This window comes from Octopus bimaculoides, chromosome 3, assembly GCF_046866305.1.
Source record: "Octopus bimaculoides isolate indiv1 chromosome 3, ASM4686630v1, whole genome shotgun sequence".
In the NCBI taxonomy this organism is placed as follows: domain Eukaryota; kingdom Metazoa; phylum Mollusca; class Cephalopoda; order Octopoda; family Octopodidae; genus Octopus; species Octopus bimaculoides.
Window position 1 is genome coordinate 152,716,794 of NC_142930.1, and position 18,335 is coordinate 152,735,128.

The 18,335-nt window shown below is 35.0% G+C and overlaps 1 protein-coding gene across 6 annotated transcripts in view; it reads right to left on the reverse strand.

Moving 5' to 3' along the window:
- The window catches only part of LOC106883330 (proprotein convertase subtilisin/kexin type 4), a 154,347-nt gene that overhangs the window by 15,793 nt on the left and 120,219 nt on the right, over positions 1-18,335 (reverse strand). For all 6 annotated transcript variants that reach the window (XM_052966058.2, XM_089349802.1, XM_052966059.2 and 3 more), the window contains exons 15-16: positions 3,111-3,211; positions 451-590 (exon numbers count right to left, since the gene is read on the reverse strand). In XM_052966058.2, the coding sequence (XP_052822018.1) occupies positions 451-590; positions 3,111-3,211 (241 nt within the window). The remainder of the gene's footprint in view (positions 1-450; positions 591-3,110; positions 3,212-18,335) is intronic.

Here is an 18,335-nt window from a genome sequence, read left to right on the forward strand (position 1 = left end):
GCAATTGTGAGTGTAACATCCTGACTACTAGGCCATGTGCCTTCACAGTTTATATATGTCAAAAAAATGAAAGGAAGGAATGGAACATGGATTCTGCACACTGAACTACAGGTAATCAGGCTATGAAAGCAGTGACTCCAAATCTGAACTAATTCAAGGTAGGAGAGAGGGTGTGTGTGTGTGTGTGTGCGTGCGCACATGTATGAATACACACATACATATAAATATATATTTTTATTTATAATTCTCAAACATGAATGTTGTTGACAGTGACTTTGAAATTTTGGTCAGCTAAGCCATCATCAGAAACTTTGAAGTCACTACTAACAATATTCTTGTTGAAGAATAATATAGAGTAACTCATCAAATTAATATAAAATTGTTTTTATTAGAAGTGAGCACACACACACACACACACACATATATATATAGAGAGAAGTTATACATTACCCATATAAGATCCATCTTCACATGATTTACAGCTAGTCACTAGTGGTCCATTGCAAAGTTGACACTGATCTATGCAGTGATGGCACATTTGTGTCTCAGGGTTACCATAGAAACCTTTCGGGCAAGATGAAACACATTCCCTTGAAACAAATAGAAAAGAGTGAGAAGTTTAGAATATGAAACATGACTGGAAAATACTGGAATTTTGCCAGTTGCAATGTTGTGTAAGTATTTAGTGAACCTGAGCAAGATATTAAATTGCATTTAGTAGTGAGAAGTTTGGGGGAGTATAGAGCCATCTCTTAGTCACCATTAACTTCTTGTCTGCTCTGGCCCAGGATGGGGGTACCCGTCAAGGACCCCTGATATAGGTGATTTAAGGGTAAACACTTGTGTATTGAAGGTGCTGCTGTAATCTGTCTCCAAATGCAGTAGTTGATGTATCATCAGGTGGGAAGGCAGTTCTGTAGGTGTTTTGTCCCCTTCCACTATGATACCAGAGCTGTCTGGGGTGGTAGGGTGGGGCCACCAACTGATACAAGCAACAAAACTCCCACACAACAGCACAAGCTTTGTTGAGTCAGATTTTGTGACTCTAGGCCAGATGTTTCTACCCTCTTCAATGCTTGTTCTTGCACACCGTTCATCCTTTCTCTTGAACCAGATATAATGGCTTACTTTCTCAGTGGCTTCAAATAACAGAAGATATATCTTTTATTTATATTTGTTTTAGTCACTGGATTGCAGCCATGCTGGGGCACCCAAAAATGTTTTAGTCAAATAAATCAACCTAGCACTTATTTGTTCTTTTTTTTTTTTAACCCTTTAGCATTTAAACAGGCCATATCTGGCCAATATATTCTACCTATTTTATGTTCAAACTACCAGATCCAGGCTCTCACCTACCCTACAATGTCCTTGTAAAAATAAACAATCACACCATTGAAATCTCAAAGCTACAAGATAATGCAAGATAACTTCAAAACAATGTGAATAAATAAGGCATTATATTTGACAGAATATTCTGAATGCTAAAGGGTTAAAGTTTGGTGCTTATTTGATCAATGCTATTTGCTGAACTACTAAGTTATAGGGATGTAAACAAATCAATGCTGGTTATGAAGTGACAGTGAGGAACAGACATAAACACAAACACACACACACACACATTAAACAGGCTTCTTTCAGTTTCTGTCTACCAAATCCACTCACAAGGCTTTGGTAGGTTCATGGCTATAGTAGAAGACACTTGCCCAAGGTGCCATGCGGTGGGACTGAATCCAAGAAAGGTGCTTCAGAATCAAACTTCTTACCACACAACCAGCTACATTTAAGGTTAAGAAACAAATGGTAAACAATTCAAGCTATTCAATAAATCACCATATTCAAAGAATAATATTTAATAATTGAAAAATAAGCTATGGCTGCTTTATGATTGATGCTGTTACTAATTTGGGCAAATGGTCAGCAATTTTTTGAGGACAGGTGGTTGGACAATACCACCAACCCCAGTACTTAAATATTAATGTAATTTTTTGACTCTAAAAAGATAAAAGGCAAAGTTGACTCAGCAGAATTTGAACTCAGAATGTAAAGAATTGGAAGAAATACCACAAGGTATTTTTTCTATCACTCTAATGACTACCAATCAACCACACTTTAATAACAATAATAATAATTTAAAATTTTGCCACAAGGCAAATAATTTTGGGGAAGGAGGTAAGTAGATTACATTGCCTCCTATATTCAACAGGTACTTATTTTAATGCCCCCCCCCCCACCCCGACGATGAAATGCAAAGTTAAGCTGGGCTGAATCTATGCATTTTGTGTAACATGCTATTGATTCTGCCAACACACTGCCTAAATAATAACAACAGTAATAATAATAATCCTTTCTACTAAAGGCGCAAGGCCTGAAATTTTGGGGGAGAGGACTAGTCGATTTTATCGACCTCAGTGTTCAACTGGTACTTAATTCATTGACCCTGAAAGGATGAAAGGCAAAGTCAACCATGGCAGAATTTGAACTCAGAATGTAAAGACAAGTGAAATGCAGCTAAGCATTTCACCCGACATGCTAACGATTCTGCCAGCTAACAACAACAACAACAACAGCAACAGTAACAGCAACAACAACAACAACAACAACAACAATGGTTTCTAATTTTGGCACAAGGTCAGCAATTTTCGGGTAGGAGGTAAGTCAATTATATCGACCCAGTGCTCAACTTACTTATTTTATCAACTCTGAAATGATGAAAAGTAAAGTTTACCAACACAGAATTTGAACTCAGAACATAATGATAGACGAAATGTCACTAAGCATCTTGCCCAGTATGCTAACAGCTCTGCCAGCTCACCTAATTGTTTTTTATTTAGGCACAAGGCCAGCAGATTTTAAGGTAAAAGAGGTGTTATTTGATTAGACCTGATAAAAAGCAAAGTTGATCTCAGTGGGATTTGAACTTGGAACATACATAACTGGAAGAAATCCCACACAGCTTTTTTTTTTACCTGATGCTCTAGACATTCTACCAATCCACCACCATGTAGTAGTAATAGTGGTGGTGGTGGTGGTGATAGAAGTAGTAGTAGTAGTTGGAAAAGAAATTAATGCATTACAAGAGTAAATGACAAAAGCAGAGACACATTACTCACCCATTTGAAATTAATTTGAAGTATTTACAAGCTTTACAGTCAAATGCTGTTTCTCCATGACAGCCATCTATACAATTTTTGTGGCATAAACTGTCTGGACTCTGAAAAATATATCAATACAAAAAACCCCCAGAAAATAAGTACTTTGAAAACAAAAGATTGTTGTCATCATCATCATCATTGTCATCAACATCATAATCATCATTATCAACAACAACATTTAACATCTGTTTTCCATGCTGGCATGGGTTGGAAAGCTTCACAGGAACTGGCAAGGCCTGGTGCTGTACCAGGTTCCATAGTCTGTTTTGGCTTGGTTTCTACAGCTGGATGTCCTTCTTAATGCCAACCACTCTACAGAGTGTACTGGGTGCTTTTTATGTGGCACCAGCACCAATTAAGCCTCTACATTGTTGCACACAATGATCTAGAAACTGCAGCCAAAACTTTCTTAATTCTTTAACTATAAAATTCAATTTCATGTTTCTTCCAGCAATTATGTTAAATATCTACCAAAAACAATAAACTTGACATATCTCAACAAAAATTGGTTTTAAACATGACATTCCATGATAAAAGATAGATTTATATATAAACTACTTTCTGCAGTTAAAGGTAATGAAATTTTAAGTGAACATATCTGATTTGTGCAATAAAAGGGTTAAATCACACCCTATGAATTAAAAAAAAGAAAGACACATTGGATAAGGTAGTCTTATATAGGCTATATCTGTAGAAAGAAAAAAAAATTAAATATAGGGAGGTGACTAGAGGTCTTTTGGTCATAGATCTACATGATCATGGGTGACTTGAGTCGAAAGAACAGTATAATCCTCATGTCATCATTGACCCCCACCACTATCACCACCACCACCAACACAACATCCAATATCTACCTACTTTGTCTCATTCAAGGGCATCCAACTGTAGAAACTCTGCCAAATCAGATTGGAGCCTAGTGTAGCCACCTGGTCTGCAAGTCCTCAGTTAAATTGTCCAACTCATGATAGCATGGAAAGCGGATGTTAAATGACGATGATGATTAAGTCAAGCAGTATCAACAGTTGTAAGATAGTCTCTCCTGCTCTCACCCTATGTATCAAATTGCCCATCCTCTCTTAAGCATTCATCCATCTTTCCTCTTGGTTCCTCAATTACCAGCTCCCTATCTGTTACACAATGAAGGTCTACCACTTCTTTCTGAGCTTTTCAGATACACACAGCAACCTCCAGTTGTATTTTCCATCTGCTAATGTTAGTATTTTCTTTTTTTTCCCTTTATTTCTATTAGTCATTTGACTGCAGCCATGCTGGAGCACTGCCTTTAGTTGAGCAAATTGACACCAGGACTTATTCTTTGTAAGCCTAGTACTTATTGTATCGGTCTCTCTTGCTGAACCGCTAAGTGACTGAGATGTAAACATTCTGAAGGACAATATACTGTATGGTCTAGGAATTGAACTTGTAACCTCATGAACATGAGTTGAATACCGTAAAGGAATTAACTCTAGCAGATAAATGGTATAAATTTGCCTACAAAAGAAATCCTCAATAAAGTTATATTCCTCTCAGTTAAAGTGGGGGGGGGGGGGGGAGAAAGAAAGCAAAAAAAAAAAAGAAAGGGAAGGAAAATCTAACAATAATTATCAACTCTAAATGGAAAGGAGAAATAGTTTCCAAAATATAATTGCATATTCAAGGTTGTGCTTCAGTATGGCCACAGTCTAATGATTGAAACAAGTAAAAGATGCTTATAGGTGCCTCTAGGTATAGGCATGGATGTGTTGTTAAGAAGCTTGCTTTGCAACCATGTAGTTTTGGGTTCAGTCCCACTGCACAGCACCTTAGGCAAGCACCTACAACAGTCCTGGGCAAACATTGTCTTGTGAGTGAATTTGGTAGATACAAACTGTGTGTATGTGTATATATGTGTCTTTACATGTTGTCCCTCATCACCACTTGACAACCGGTGTTGGTTTGTTCATGTCTCCTTAACATAGTGGTTTGGCAAAAGAGTCTGATAGAATGAACACTAGAGTTAAGTAATGAGGGTGATATTTTTATGACTAAAACTCTTTGAGGAATTTGTCCCAACATGGCTGTAGTCAAGTGACTGAAATAAGTAAAAGATAAAAGACACTTAAGGAGAAAACCTGATCTTTATTTGCTAGCAAGAAGACAATTCTAGACATGCTTCAGTCTTATTAGATCTCATCAGCATAGTATAATCTATGCAAGACTGTTTTGAGATTTTGACAAGTTTCAAGAGCAAAATTTGTCCAAATTTATCCCTCTTACCTGTAAACAAGGATCAGATTTTTCTCTTTGATGTGTAAATTAATTTCATATTTCTAAAAATTATTTTCCCTTTTTCTTTGACAGTCACCAACAACTACCTCTATTTTTGTTTTCTTTTTTTAACATGGAAATTTCAATTATTTGGGAATATTTTGTATAGATCATTCAGTACATCACCCACAACCTGATATATCTAAATCCATATCATTGAGTCACTTGAGTTATTTGCCTTAGATCACTGTAAATTATCTTCATCTTCGTCGCCCTTTCAAAGCCTAGCCAGGCTCATGGGCTCGGTTTCCCGGTTACTATGGCGTATGTGTCCGCCCCCCCCCCCCCTCCCAGCTGGACGGGACACCAGTCCATCGCCGCGTTACTCAAGAAACAGAAAGAAAGAGTGAGAGAAAGTTGGGGCAAAAGAGTACAACAGGGGTCGCCACCATCCCCTGCTGGAGCCTCGTAGATCTTAGGTGTTTCGCTTAATAAACACACACAACGCCCGGTCTGGGAATCAAAACCATGATCCTCCGACCACGAGTCCGCTGCCCTAACCACTGGGCCATTGCGCCTCCACCACTGTAAATTATTCCTGGCCAAAAATCCTTTGTTGATTAATCATGTGAGCTTGATCTCCAATAAAACTGAAACATGTCTAGAGTTGTCTTTTTGTTGGCAAACAAAAACCAGATTTTTCCTTAGCTATCTTTTATCTTTTACTAGTTTCGGTCATTGGACTATGGCCATGCTGGGGAACCATCTCGAAGGATTTTACTCAAGCAAATTGCCCCCAGTACTTATTTTTTTAAAGCTTGAACTTATTATATTGGTCTCTTTTGCTGAGCTTCTAAGTTATTAGGACATAAGATAACACCCATTTAATTGGCTATGTATTCTTGAGTTGACAGACTAACTAAAGGATGCTTCATCTGGAGTCAGTGTGGGTTAACAGAATAAGTAGTACCAGTAATAACTCTGTCTAAATCTCAGTGCTCAATATCAAGTGTGCCTTCATCATCATCGTTAATACCCAGTTTTCTATACTTGCATGGGTTAGATGAAGATTATTGAGGCAGACTTTCTTCGGTCATATTCTCTTCCTGTCATACACCTAAACCTGTTTCCAAATAAGGTAATATTTCCTCATGACCAAACATGATCTTGCAGAATTTTGGAAACAAATGATACTGCTTGTATGACAGTGACAATTAATTATAACTATCCTGCGATGTCAAGACAAGGCGACATAAACACAGACATACATGTATATGTACATGAAATAGGCTTTTTTCAGGCCTCATCTATCATATCTACTCAGAAGGCTTTGGTTGACCCAGGGCTATAGTAGAAGAGACTTGCCCAACATACCACACAGTGGGACTGAACCAGGAACCATATTGCTGGGAAGTAAGCTTTTTAATCACACAGCTTCTAGAAGGAAAGACTTTCTTTCTGATGTGTTATGCCCTCACTCTTGTTTGTGGTACCCAAGTAATCACAAGCAGAATCAAACATCCTCTAGACTGTTGCACCTTTCACTCAAAAGAATATCAAAGATATGGGAACTGAAGGGAAAGAGGGCCATGTCTATCTAGCTTGTAGATAATTAGTTCATAAGCTGAATTCTGCAATCTTTTGGGTGTCCACAGAAATGTACTGAAGTCCATAAGCTGAGTTCAAAATATGTTGTGTTTCAGAAACTGGTGATCTGTAGGAAATTTCACTGAACTCTTTAGCATTCAGATTAATCTGTCAAATGTAACGCTTATATATTCACATTATTTTGAATTAAACATGCATTACCTTGTAGCTTCAAAATATCAATGAAGTGATTGTTTATTTTCAAAATGACATTGCAGGGTAGATGTAAGAGGCTGAATCTGGCTGAATTGAACATAAAACAAGGTACAATATTTGGACTTGATATGGTCAGTTTAAATACTAAAGGATTAAATAAAGGGTGTTGTTGCTAGTGAAAAGGTTGAGAACATTTTGTATAGTCTTGGGTTGACCCATACCTTGTGAGTGAAATTGGGTAGCTGGAAACTACATCAAAGCACATCAGGTGGATTGTACCTGTAATTCATAAGGTACAGCCTTGTCACACATACTTTATACCTTGTTGATTCTGCTTAAGAATTATGTTAAGAGAACACCTGTCTGTAGACTAAGCAGACATTGGCATGTTATTTCAGGAGTTAGTAATTTCATTTATTGAACACAATCCTCAATGTTGAACAACAGAGAACTACTATGACTAGCCATTTTAGCATTCTGAAGTTACTTAGCTACAATATCTACAACAACAGTACTATAGCTAATGTAATACTCATAGCTATCATAAAGTGGCAGAAACGTTAGCACGCCAGGCGAAACACTTAGCGGTATTTCGTCTGTCTTTACATTCTGAGTTCAAATTCCACCGAGGTCGACTTTGCCTTTCATCCGTTCAGGTTCAATAAATTAAGTACCAGTTGCATACTAGGGTCAATCTAATCAACTGGTCCCCCCCCCCCACAAAATTTCGGGCCTTGTGCCTAAAGTAGAAAAGACTACTCATAACTATCATAATAGTTTTGTTTCAACAGTAGAAAGTATTCTATAAATTATACATACATGCACACATTTTTTATCTACTTGACCAAGAGTGATCCTCAAAGACAAAACAAGCGCAGTACTTATTCAACTAACTGCTATCATCATCATCATCATAGTTTAACGTCTGCCTTCCATGCTGGCATGGGTTAGACGGTTTGACAGGAGCTGGCCAGGCAGGAGCCTGCACCAGACTGCTGTGTCTGTTTTGGCATGGGCTTTTACAGTTGGATGCCCTTTCTAACACCAACCACCCAACAGAGTGAACAGAGTGCTTTTTATGTGGCACAAATATATGCAAAGTCAAACATAAGTGGTTACTAGACTCGCTAGGAACAGCAGCCAGATTCTCATGAAACCACATCATACCATATTAAAAATAGAAAGAAGCATGGGATACTGTAGTGAGAAATATATTGTCTGAATGTAAGATGAGATGGTCATAGGTGGAAGGCTTTTATTGTAGGTCTGGTTGATTAGAGATGATTTGGGATTAAATAACAACTACAATTAATCTGGCACTTCACGTTCCTGTGTTCAAATCTACTTAGGGAATAATTTTAACTTTTATCCTTCTGGAGTCAGTGATAACTACATGATCTGTACTCCAATATATACATAACTGTTGAACAATTTTATGCATTTATACTACTCACTCCTGACTTATGAGTCAAGAGTTCTAATCCAATGTTTCTGAGACGAATACTGCTCTGTTTTTGCCTCTATTTCTCTAGACATAAAAAATGGATTGATCTGGGAACGTTACCAGTCACATATTAAACACTGGTACTCCAAAAGTCCCTTGAAGTTCAAGATATCTTTATGTCTTATAACAGTTTCTATGCTGAATTTTGATTTTGATAGGGACACCTCAAAGAGTGAGGGGAAAGAATTTCTAAAATTTCATTTTAAAACAAAAAACAAACATATCTTAGATATTAGTATGAATTAAGTATTCAGAATAACTGTAGCTATGTTTTATTTTTACTTGTTTCAATCATTGGACTACAGCCTTGCTGGGGGACCACCCAGAAAGGTTTAGTTGAACAAATTGATCTCAGAACTTGTTCTATCGATCTTTTTGCTGAACCCCTAAATTATGGGGATGTAAAAATAAACAACAACAGTTGTCAAGTGATGCTGGTGGGACAAACACAAAGACACACATCTACACAGACAATAGGCTTCCACACAGTTTCCATCTACCAAATTTCCTCATGAGGCTTTCATCGGCCTGGGGCTATAGCAGATGACATTTGCCCAAAGTGACATGCCGTTGGACTGAACCCAAAAACCACATGGCTGCAAAGTGAGCTTCATAAACACAATCATGCCTGTATCTATGATTAAAGAAATAACACAAGTTTTAGCTTTCTAAGAATATTCCCATTAATTAATCTCTCCTATATACCAGTTTCAGCCTAATTCTTAAAACTTATTAAAAAAAACCTTGATTCTTTTGCTATCTAAATGGTTAACCTTTCCCTCACTTTTCTTTGTAGTTCTAGTGATTGATAGGTAACACTGTTTCAGGTGTACTATATTAGAAATATTTACAATTCTAGTTAATGGTACTTTATATTCTGCATATTCTGATTATTATCATAAGAACGAATAACATCCCCTATGCATAAAAAATAATAAAGCTTTAAATATAGCATTGGTATTTAAATGAAATAAAGCTAATAATAGTGGTCAAAACACTGTTTTTAATATTTGGAGGAAGTTGCCCACAGTCACCAACTAAGAGATATTTAACTACCATTGCAATACTTGTAATGCTAACTATCTGCAAAGCAAAAGATTATTGTACTTTGTGCAACACATAATCTGCAAACTATCATAGACCTTAAATTAATAGCATGACTTTTTGATCTCATGTCAAGAGAACCTCCACTAACATAGCAGAATCCTACTGGCAACCTCTCTTGAAATAAGGCAGCACTCAGTGTAATATTTCTACAGATAAAAACCATTACATTTGACACCCATTTTGCTTTAAATTTCACACTTCACATGCAACAAACTCACCTCCCTACTCCAAATGTGTTATCATTGCATGCACAATTGCTCCAAATCTACAAAGTGATTGGTCCTAATACTTAATACTGCCTCTTTCACGAAATAAATATTTTTTAACAAGCTCACTGGCTAATTATGACACCAACACTTGTTCTGGCACTGTTATTTTATATATTGTTGGTGGAGAGATGAATCACTGCTGTCTCTAGCAGTTGGCAAGACCAAAGGAGGTTGAAATCATGTAATCTAGTGATCTTGGCACTGGAGGTGGTAGTGGTTTATTTCCCCATTAGCGATATAAACAAAAACACATTTTGCAACAAAAGCCATATGAAAGTCTCTCTCATGGTTACTACTGTAGTATAGTTTGTTCTAACAAAACATCCACATTTAGGTGGAGATAAATATTACCACTCAGTATTAATACTTCCTCTGTTGCCAATAAATATTTTTCTGTATTACCCTCAAGTAAAATATTTCTGAGCTAGCTTCAAGCTCCAAACTTTTCAGTCTTTTTTTTCCCCTTGAGGGATTTAACTTACGAAAAGCAAGTAATGGTTTGTCCCATTTCTCAAAAAGGACTATCATTCTGTCAACCTATCACCCCCACTTCCAATATCGTAACTCTTTAGCTTTCAGATTAATCTGTCAAATGTAATGCTTATTGATTCACATGGTTTTCAATTAATCATGTATTATCTTTTAGCTTTGAGATTTTGATGATATATTCAATTTTAGAATGATAATGTAGGATAGGTGTGAGAGGCTGGATCTCGCAGGTTTGAACATAAACCATTTGGGCTGATATGTCTGGTTTAAATGCTAAAGAGTTATAGGTGATGGAGATCATCACAAACAACAAACTTTTTCATCATTTGAGTTTCACTTCCTTTAGATATCACTGATATAATTCCTATAAAGCCAGACTTCCATCACACACTCAGATAAAACTAATCCCCACATTCTTGTTAAATGGGTAATTTCTTTCCCTTTCAGTATCTTGATGTGTTTTCTTCATCAGTATGTCACCTACTATTTTATAAACTTATTTTTAATTAGGCAAATTCTATTTGCGAATATTTTTATCCATATGTAAAAATCAATGTCATCTGATCAAGAAGGTTTGGTTAGACTATACAATGCTGATGAAGCTTATAGACAGAAACGTGTCCATAGTTGTCTTCTCTTGCATACTATCAAAGATCAGATTTACCTTCCCTAATGATTACTTCTAAGTTTAAGTTTTTATACAAAAATTTTCAGTGTAGCCAAACACTTATTGCTTATATTAAACCATGTCATTTCCAAGATAATTAACCAATAACCTCTTAATTTGTCTTGTTCTACCTTAGCCCTTTCATTATATTCCCAATGAAACATACTGCCTTTGCTTCAATTAATTTTGAAAATAATGAATAACTTTGCCATTATAGCTGTTGCTCGGAATATAATTTAATGTGAAATTCTGATGTAAGGTTTTAATTTAGATCACTTTAAAACAGGATTGTTGTATCATAGAGCCAAGACAGTCTCATATGGGTTGGTATTGAAAGGTTAAAAAAAAAAAGTTTTGAATGACATTTTATGAGTGTTGTTTATTAAATTTATTAAATTGTGCATACAGTATATAGAGTAATTATTAAAAGTACACTAAGTAATCATTGTATTCCAATTTTCTTCACTTTCCAATGAATAGCAGATGAGTGACTATCTTTGATATAGACAAAAAACAGGCTATGCTTTCAGGAATAATCCAATAGATTTACTATTAATTCTGTGAAATATTCATGGGTCCTGCTAGTGTACATAATTGTGTGTGATACCCCAGTCTGTGGGAAAATAGTCTTGCATGAAACCAGTCCATAATTCACATAAGGTCAAGGACCACTGCTGTAACTGGTTTTAGTTGTAGGACTGTGGCCATACTGGGGAGAGGTCTTCAAAGATTTTTAGTCCATTTTATCAAACTCATTCCCTTTTTTGATACTTTATAAATCTCAATTTATCAAGTGGCTACATCTATCTATAGAATATCATAACCTGATAAACGAAATATAAAGTATTTGTGTTCAACACATCTATTTATCAGCAATTTCCAATATATACATTAATTAAATAGTTTTACCTCCAGGAAATTGTATTAGATCATAAAGTAAATAGAAAAAAGTAAATAAATACATAATTTGATAGCAAGTCAATGAAATCTGAAGATGTTTAGAAATCACTTTTATTCTGAACCTTAATTAGGAAAAATTAAGAAAGAAAAAAAAGGGAGCCAAAAATTTCAGAAAATTATCACAACACTTAATTAATCGGTAAAATTATTATATAGTTTCAAGACATTGTAATACTTTTTACATTCAGGTATTTGTGTTTTCCTGGAATACAAAAACTAAATATAATTTTGGTATTTTTATTCTTTATTAAAATTTTTTTAAATATATTCTCAATAAAGAAAGTAACCATATTTTAATGCATTACAATAAAAAAAAAAAATGTATATTTCTGCTAAAGTTTTGCTTTATTTCTGTAAATAAATGCACAAGGTCAAGCATGCATGTTAATAGATGAGAGAAATAACGACTTCTCAAATAGATGTGAGTAACCTTGAAACCAAACAAAAATATTTTTTAAAAAAATCTTTTTGAGAAGAAATATTTTAATTATATATCTTTTGTCAATTACCTGAGTTTACTTAAACACATATATGTCTAAATATTGAATGTTCTAATTATTTACAACTATAGTGAATGGAAAGACTGAGCCATTAATTGATCTCATATTTGGGGGGAAAAAAGAAAAAATTCTAAGTACCATTTTTCTTAATCTGCTTGCAATATCATGATAAACTTCTACATCAAATGTACTAGAAATAGCTTCTTATGGTTCTAATGTAACTTCTATAGTGTTTCATATTTAAGTTTATGAAAATAAACACTGCATCAATTTGAAATAATTATTAAATGAAAGCAACTTCTAGGAAATATAATTGCAAAGCCAATCACCAGCATTTGGTATTAGTTTGATGTTAAATTGGATCCTTAAAGCAAACATTTTTTTACATGCCTATTACATAATAATTCTTACTCACAGGCAACTGAACACATAGCTTAGTGCAAAGCATAAACAGACAACTAAAATGTTATGAGAGAAGAAACCCTTAATAAAATATCAGCTTACTTCGTATTTGAATATCACTATTTTATTAACTACTTACAAAAGAAAAGAAAGAAAATAAGAAGAAAGCAACTATGTACCCAAGCTGTGGGAAACTATAAACATAAATAATCCACCACCATGTCCTTAACCACGCATGCCTCTGTTTTGATGTTGATAATGTAAATCCTATTATTTGAATACTAACGAGCTTTCTATGAATACTAATATAAGATATTATTTTCCATTGTTATATATGGACTAGTGTACTTGTTTTGGTTGTTATAGTCACAACATTTCAACCATTGTACTCTCTGACCATCTTCAGGTACCTGTTGTATTTGGTAACTTTCTCAGAATTTCAAACCAAACTCATTTAATCCATGAAGATAGATTGTCCACATCCTGTGGTCCATACCAGGGAAGTTAATAACTACTGATAAGAGAATAATCTAAAATCCCAAAGGATTTAACAAAGGGAAACAGTTCTGAGAATATTACCAAATGCAAAAGGAAGCTGAAAGAGGGCAGGGTGTAAAATGGTTAAAAGGAGTTGTGAGTGAAACAACCAAGGTCAGGACATTAGTCTGAATATATCAAAGTATATCAGTTATAAGTCCTTGTTTCAGAAATTTGGACAAAATTTATTCATTTTCCATTTAAGTTAAAAAACTTTGAACATTTCACAACTTAAGTTATATTCATTTTGATAACTTAGGTTATATTCATTAAAGATAAATGAAGTTAACTTGGTCCAGAGAAAACACGATTCAAGAATAAGAGAACATAGATTTCTCAGATGAACAATTTGATTAGAATTCTTGTATTAAAGATAAATTTCTGTCCAGTGAGCCAGGAAGTTTCCAAAGTAGAACTGCCAAATTTCTCTTCAGCAAGCCAGTTATTTTCCATAAAAACCCTGCCAAATTTTGTATATTGATTGAAATGCAAAAAGTAGGTATCAACAATGGGCAAATAAAATATGAAATTATATAATAAATAACATAATAGAAAACAGACATTTTAATATATATTCTGATATTTAATTGATAGTATAAAGAATATAAATATTTGTAATGTATAAGACATAAAATAGTGAATACACAAGTGTTTATATATCTTCTGAGAAAACACAGGGGCTTATGAGGCCAGCTATTAGCATTAGATTCATTAACATTAGGGTCTTTTATCAACCCTTTTAAAGATGAAGACAAATACACTGAAAGATTTGAATTTAAGAAACAAGAGGCCACATAAGAAAAATATTGGAGGAAGTTTGACCAAAATTTTACTGTTTCTGCGAATCTCCAATCCATCTTTTTAGAACAGAAATATTCTTAACTGCACATGTCCTAATGGTATATTTAGCTTAGGCTTAAGCCTTAAAAAGTAAAATACTTAATGTGATTCCTTTGTAAAGACTCAGGTCATCAGTTTGTTCAAGATTTTACCATACATCTATGCAAAAGACATAAATCTTGATTGTTACAATGTTTTTAACATATTTAATTCGAATAAACTCTCCACTAAGCTCAGTATTAATCTCATAATGCCACTTCATATTTTATATTTGTTGACTTTGAATACTAGAGAATGTCGATGGTTTGCTCAAGGTTTTGGACTATCTGGATATAATAATTATCTAGTTGGAGAAGGCCTCTAAGGTTTTGTGTTTATGGTAAATATATTTTTTCAGTTAAAATTAGTTTGATGTACTCTAAATCTTACTATTTACCATGATTCGTGCCAATTCTTGTTTCTTATGTATATTTTAATAGGAAAATAATACTGAACAGTTAGAGTACTGATACATATAACCTTCCATAATTTTTTTAAGCATTAAGCTGAAAGGTTTACAATATATTTTCCTATTCTTTTCTTTCATTTGACAATACTTTAATTGTATTTTTTTTTTCAATCAATATTCAAACATTTCTAGATATTGTTGGCTTGCTTGAGATGACCTACCAACTCAAACAGCTATTTTCCAGACTATAACCACTCAGCTGAACGTAGCAGGATTTACGGTTACTATGCTGTATGTCTAGCAAACAACAAGACATTATCTATTATACAGACAAAGGCTAATCAACACATTATATTTTTATCAAGTATGGAACAACATGTAGCTTAATTAGTAATATAGAAAGGAAGGTAGGGAGAAGTTTCTTTGGAATATATTTTTTCTGCAAGATACTGCCCTTAATCAATCATTTCTCTATTTTTCAATTTCATGCTGTTGGGTGTATCAATAATTATATATGCCTATGATATCAGCCCAGTCTAATTTTAGGATCAATAAAAACACTATTCCATTAAATGGTTTCTAACAGTTAATCCAATGTCATACTCAGATACTTCTTCCTTCTCCAACAAGATTCAGGTAGGGTTTTATTGATCAATAACTATCTTTACATTCACTACAGCCTTTCCTTTATCCTTCCTGCTCTTCAGGAAAAAGGTTCTCTTCTAGGAGAGCTTTTATCATTTGCACAAGAAAGAAACATAGAAGGCATAGTGCAAACTTTGGGTATGAAAATAATACATTTTTGGGGAACTGTTCATGTATGGTTTTTGGTCATCATCATCATCATCGTTTAACGTCTGCTTTCCATGCTAGCATGGGTTGGACGATTTGACTGAGGACTGGTGAACCAGATGGCTACACCAGGCTCCAATCTGATTTGGCAGAGTTTCTACAGCTGGATGCCCTTCCTAACGCCAACCACTCCGAGAGTGTAGTGGGTGCTTTTACGTGCCACCGGCATGAAGGCCAGTCAGACGGTACTAGCAACGGCCACGCTCAAAATAGTGTATTTTACGTGCCACCTGCACAGGAGCCAGTCCAGCGGCACTGGCAACGATCTCACTCGAATGTCTGGTCCTTGATAAATATTTCACAAGTAGTTCATGAGTGTTTGAGATATTGTAGCTAGAGTTTAAAATTTGTCTAAATTGGGAACTTTTCAGATCAATATCATGGAATATTACTACACTACTGAAAACACATGTCAGAAGGTCCTTGGGCTTTATAGTAGGAAAACATCAAGACTGCTTTAATGAGAATGCTGATTGACAAATAGCAATGGCTTTTTAAGCTGAGTAAAACAACAAAAAGTGAATGCAAAAGTAAAGCTAGCCTTCAAGAAAAGGCTTCAGTCTAGAAACAAATCAGTGTAATGAAAAAAATCGGCAGCTGAGCACTAATGCCCAGATTGTGGATGACACATGGGTATCAGAGGTTTCTTCAGCAAGAGTAAAGTAATGTGTAGTCTGAGTACAACAGGCCCAATGCCTATCAGATCTATAGATGAGTACAAAATTTACAAAAGAACCAACGACTGCCAATGATCAATGGAATGAAAATTTAGAAAACTTGCACAATGTGACTGTGCAGCCAATGAAAAATCTCTGAGCAACACTGCATTAAAAGCCAGTGATGAAAAATTTAACTACTCCAAATGACATTGCAGAAAGCAAAAAAACAATCCCTAAAAAAAAACAAGACATCTAGGTTCAATAAAAATCATTGATAGTGATATTACATTTGATTTGACCACACTGGCATGACTTGGACAAAGTTTATAGTGGCAGTATTTATACAGCAGGAAAAGGTGATGAGCTGGCAGAACAATTTGCATACAATATAAAATGCTTAGCAGCATTTCACCTGTCTTTACATTCTAGGCGCAAATTCTGTCAAGGTCCATTTTGCCCATCATCCTTCCAGAGTTGATATAATAAGTACTAGTCAAGTAATGGTGAAAATGTAATTGACTTCCTCCTCTCCTCAAAAATTACTGGCCCTGTGTCAAAATTTGAAATCATTATACAGCAGGAAAACCTTCCTATTATCAACCCTTGTTTCAAGTAAGAAACTGTATGATAATTTTACCAACTTCAACTGGTTTTTACTTATTGAAACTATAAAGAAACTTATGTGACAAAACATTGTTTACAGGAGACATAGGCAATGTCACTGTATTGTTCGAATGCTATCAGTACAAAGAAAAGCAGAAAACAATTGCACACTTTCTCTCTCTCTCTCTCACACACACACAAATCTGGACTCTACCAATATGCAAGTTTTCAAAATATTCTTTTTATTGATCATTGGCAGTAGATGAGGGTTCAAGAGTTTAGGAGACGACTTTACTGAACCATTATTCTGTATATTTTAGAGGAAATGACAGCAGAAAAATGGAGCAAGATGTGTTACAACTACCTTAAACTACATTCCTCAGGTTTTATGTCTTAAACACATGGTTTAAAGACAGCTTGGGGGCATCTCACTCCCAGTAGTTTTATGACATTCTGGGCACTGATCCAGACTTTCTGTGACCACACACATTTGCTAGATGTTGCTCATAGGGTGGACTCATCTGCCCCTCTGGAAGGTATTGTTTTTGTCCAGCTGGGTTTCTAGCAACTCTCCTCACCAGGCCTGCCTGGCGAGGGTAACAGTTTGTGACATTTTCCACCATGAAACAGGTTGTACTAGCTCACACGTTAATGAATGAATGAACCTATCTATCTATCTATCCATCTATATATTGGTGCCATGTTAAAAAACACCCAGTATACTCTGTAAAGTGGTTGATTTTAGGAAGGGTGTCTTTAGATGGCATATAAACTTACCCAAACTCTGGGAACCAAAAACACTACTGATCACTTACATAAAAGTAGCTATGATAACATTCACCGAGTGCACAGTAAAGTGATTGGTGATAGGAAGTGCATCCAGTTATAGAAATGAAGTGAACACTGAAACATACAGTTTCAGTTTTGGCTGTTCCTATAGCTTATGGATAGGTTATTATGATCTGAGTCAGTTAGGTTGGTCTTCCAACCAAGCTGACTAAGACCATAATAGCCCATCCAACCCACGCTATCGTGGAAAGCAAATGTAAAATGGTGATGATGATGAATGATGTAAAACTTCAAATTTACAGATGAGCAGAAATGGGAAGCTGTGTTGTTCATACTCTTTTTGACCTGTATCATTTCATAGTCATATCAAGATTTGTAACAACTAAATTTATTAGAAACTGAGTCCTTGGCTATTTTCTAAACGATTATTTCACCTCTGGTGTTACACAGTGTGTTTTTCTTAGAAGAGGATTCTAAATTATAGTACAAAAACAATAAATGAAGTTG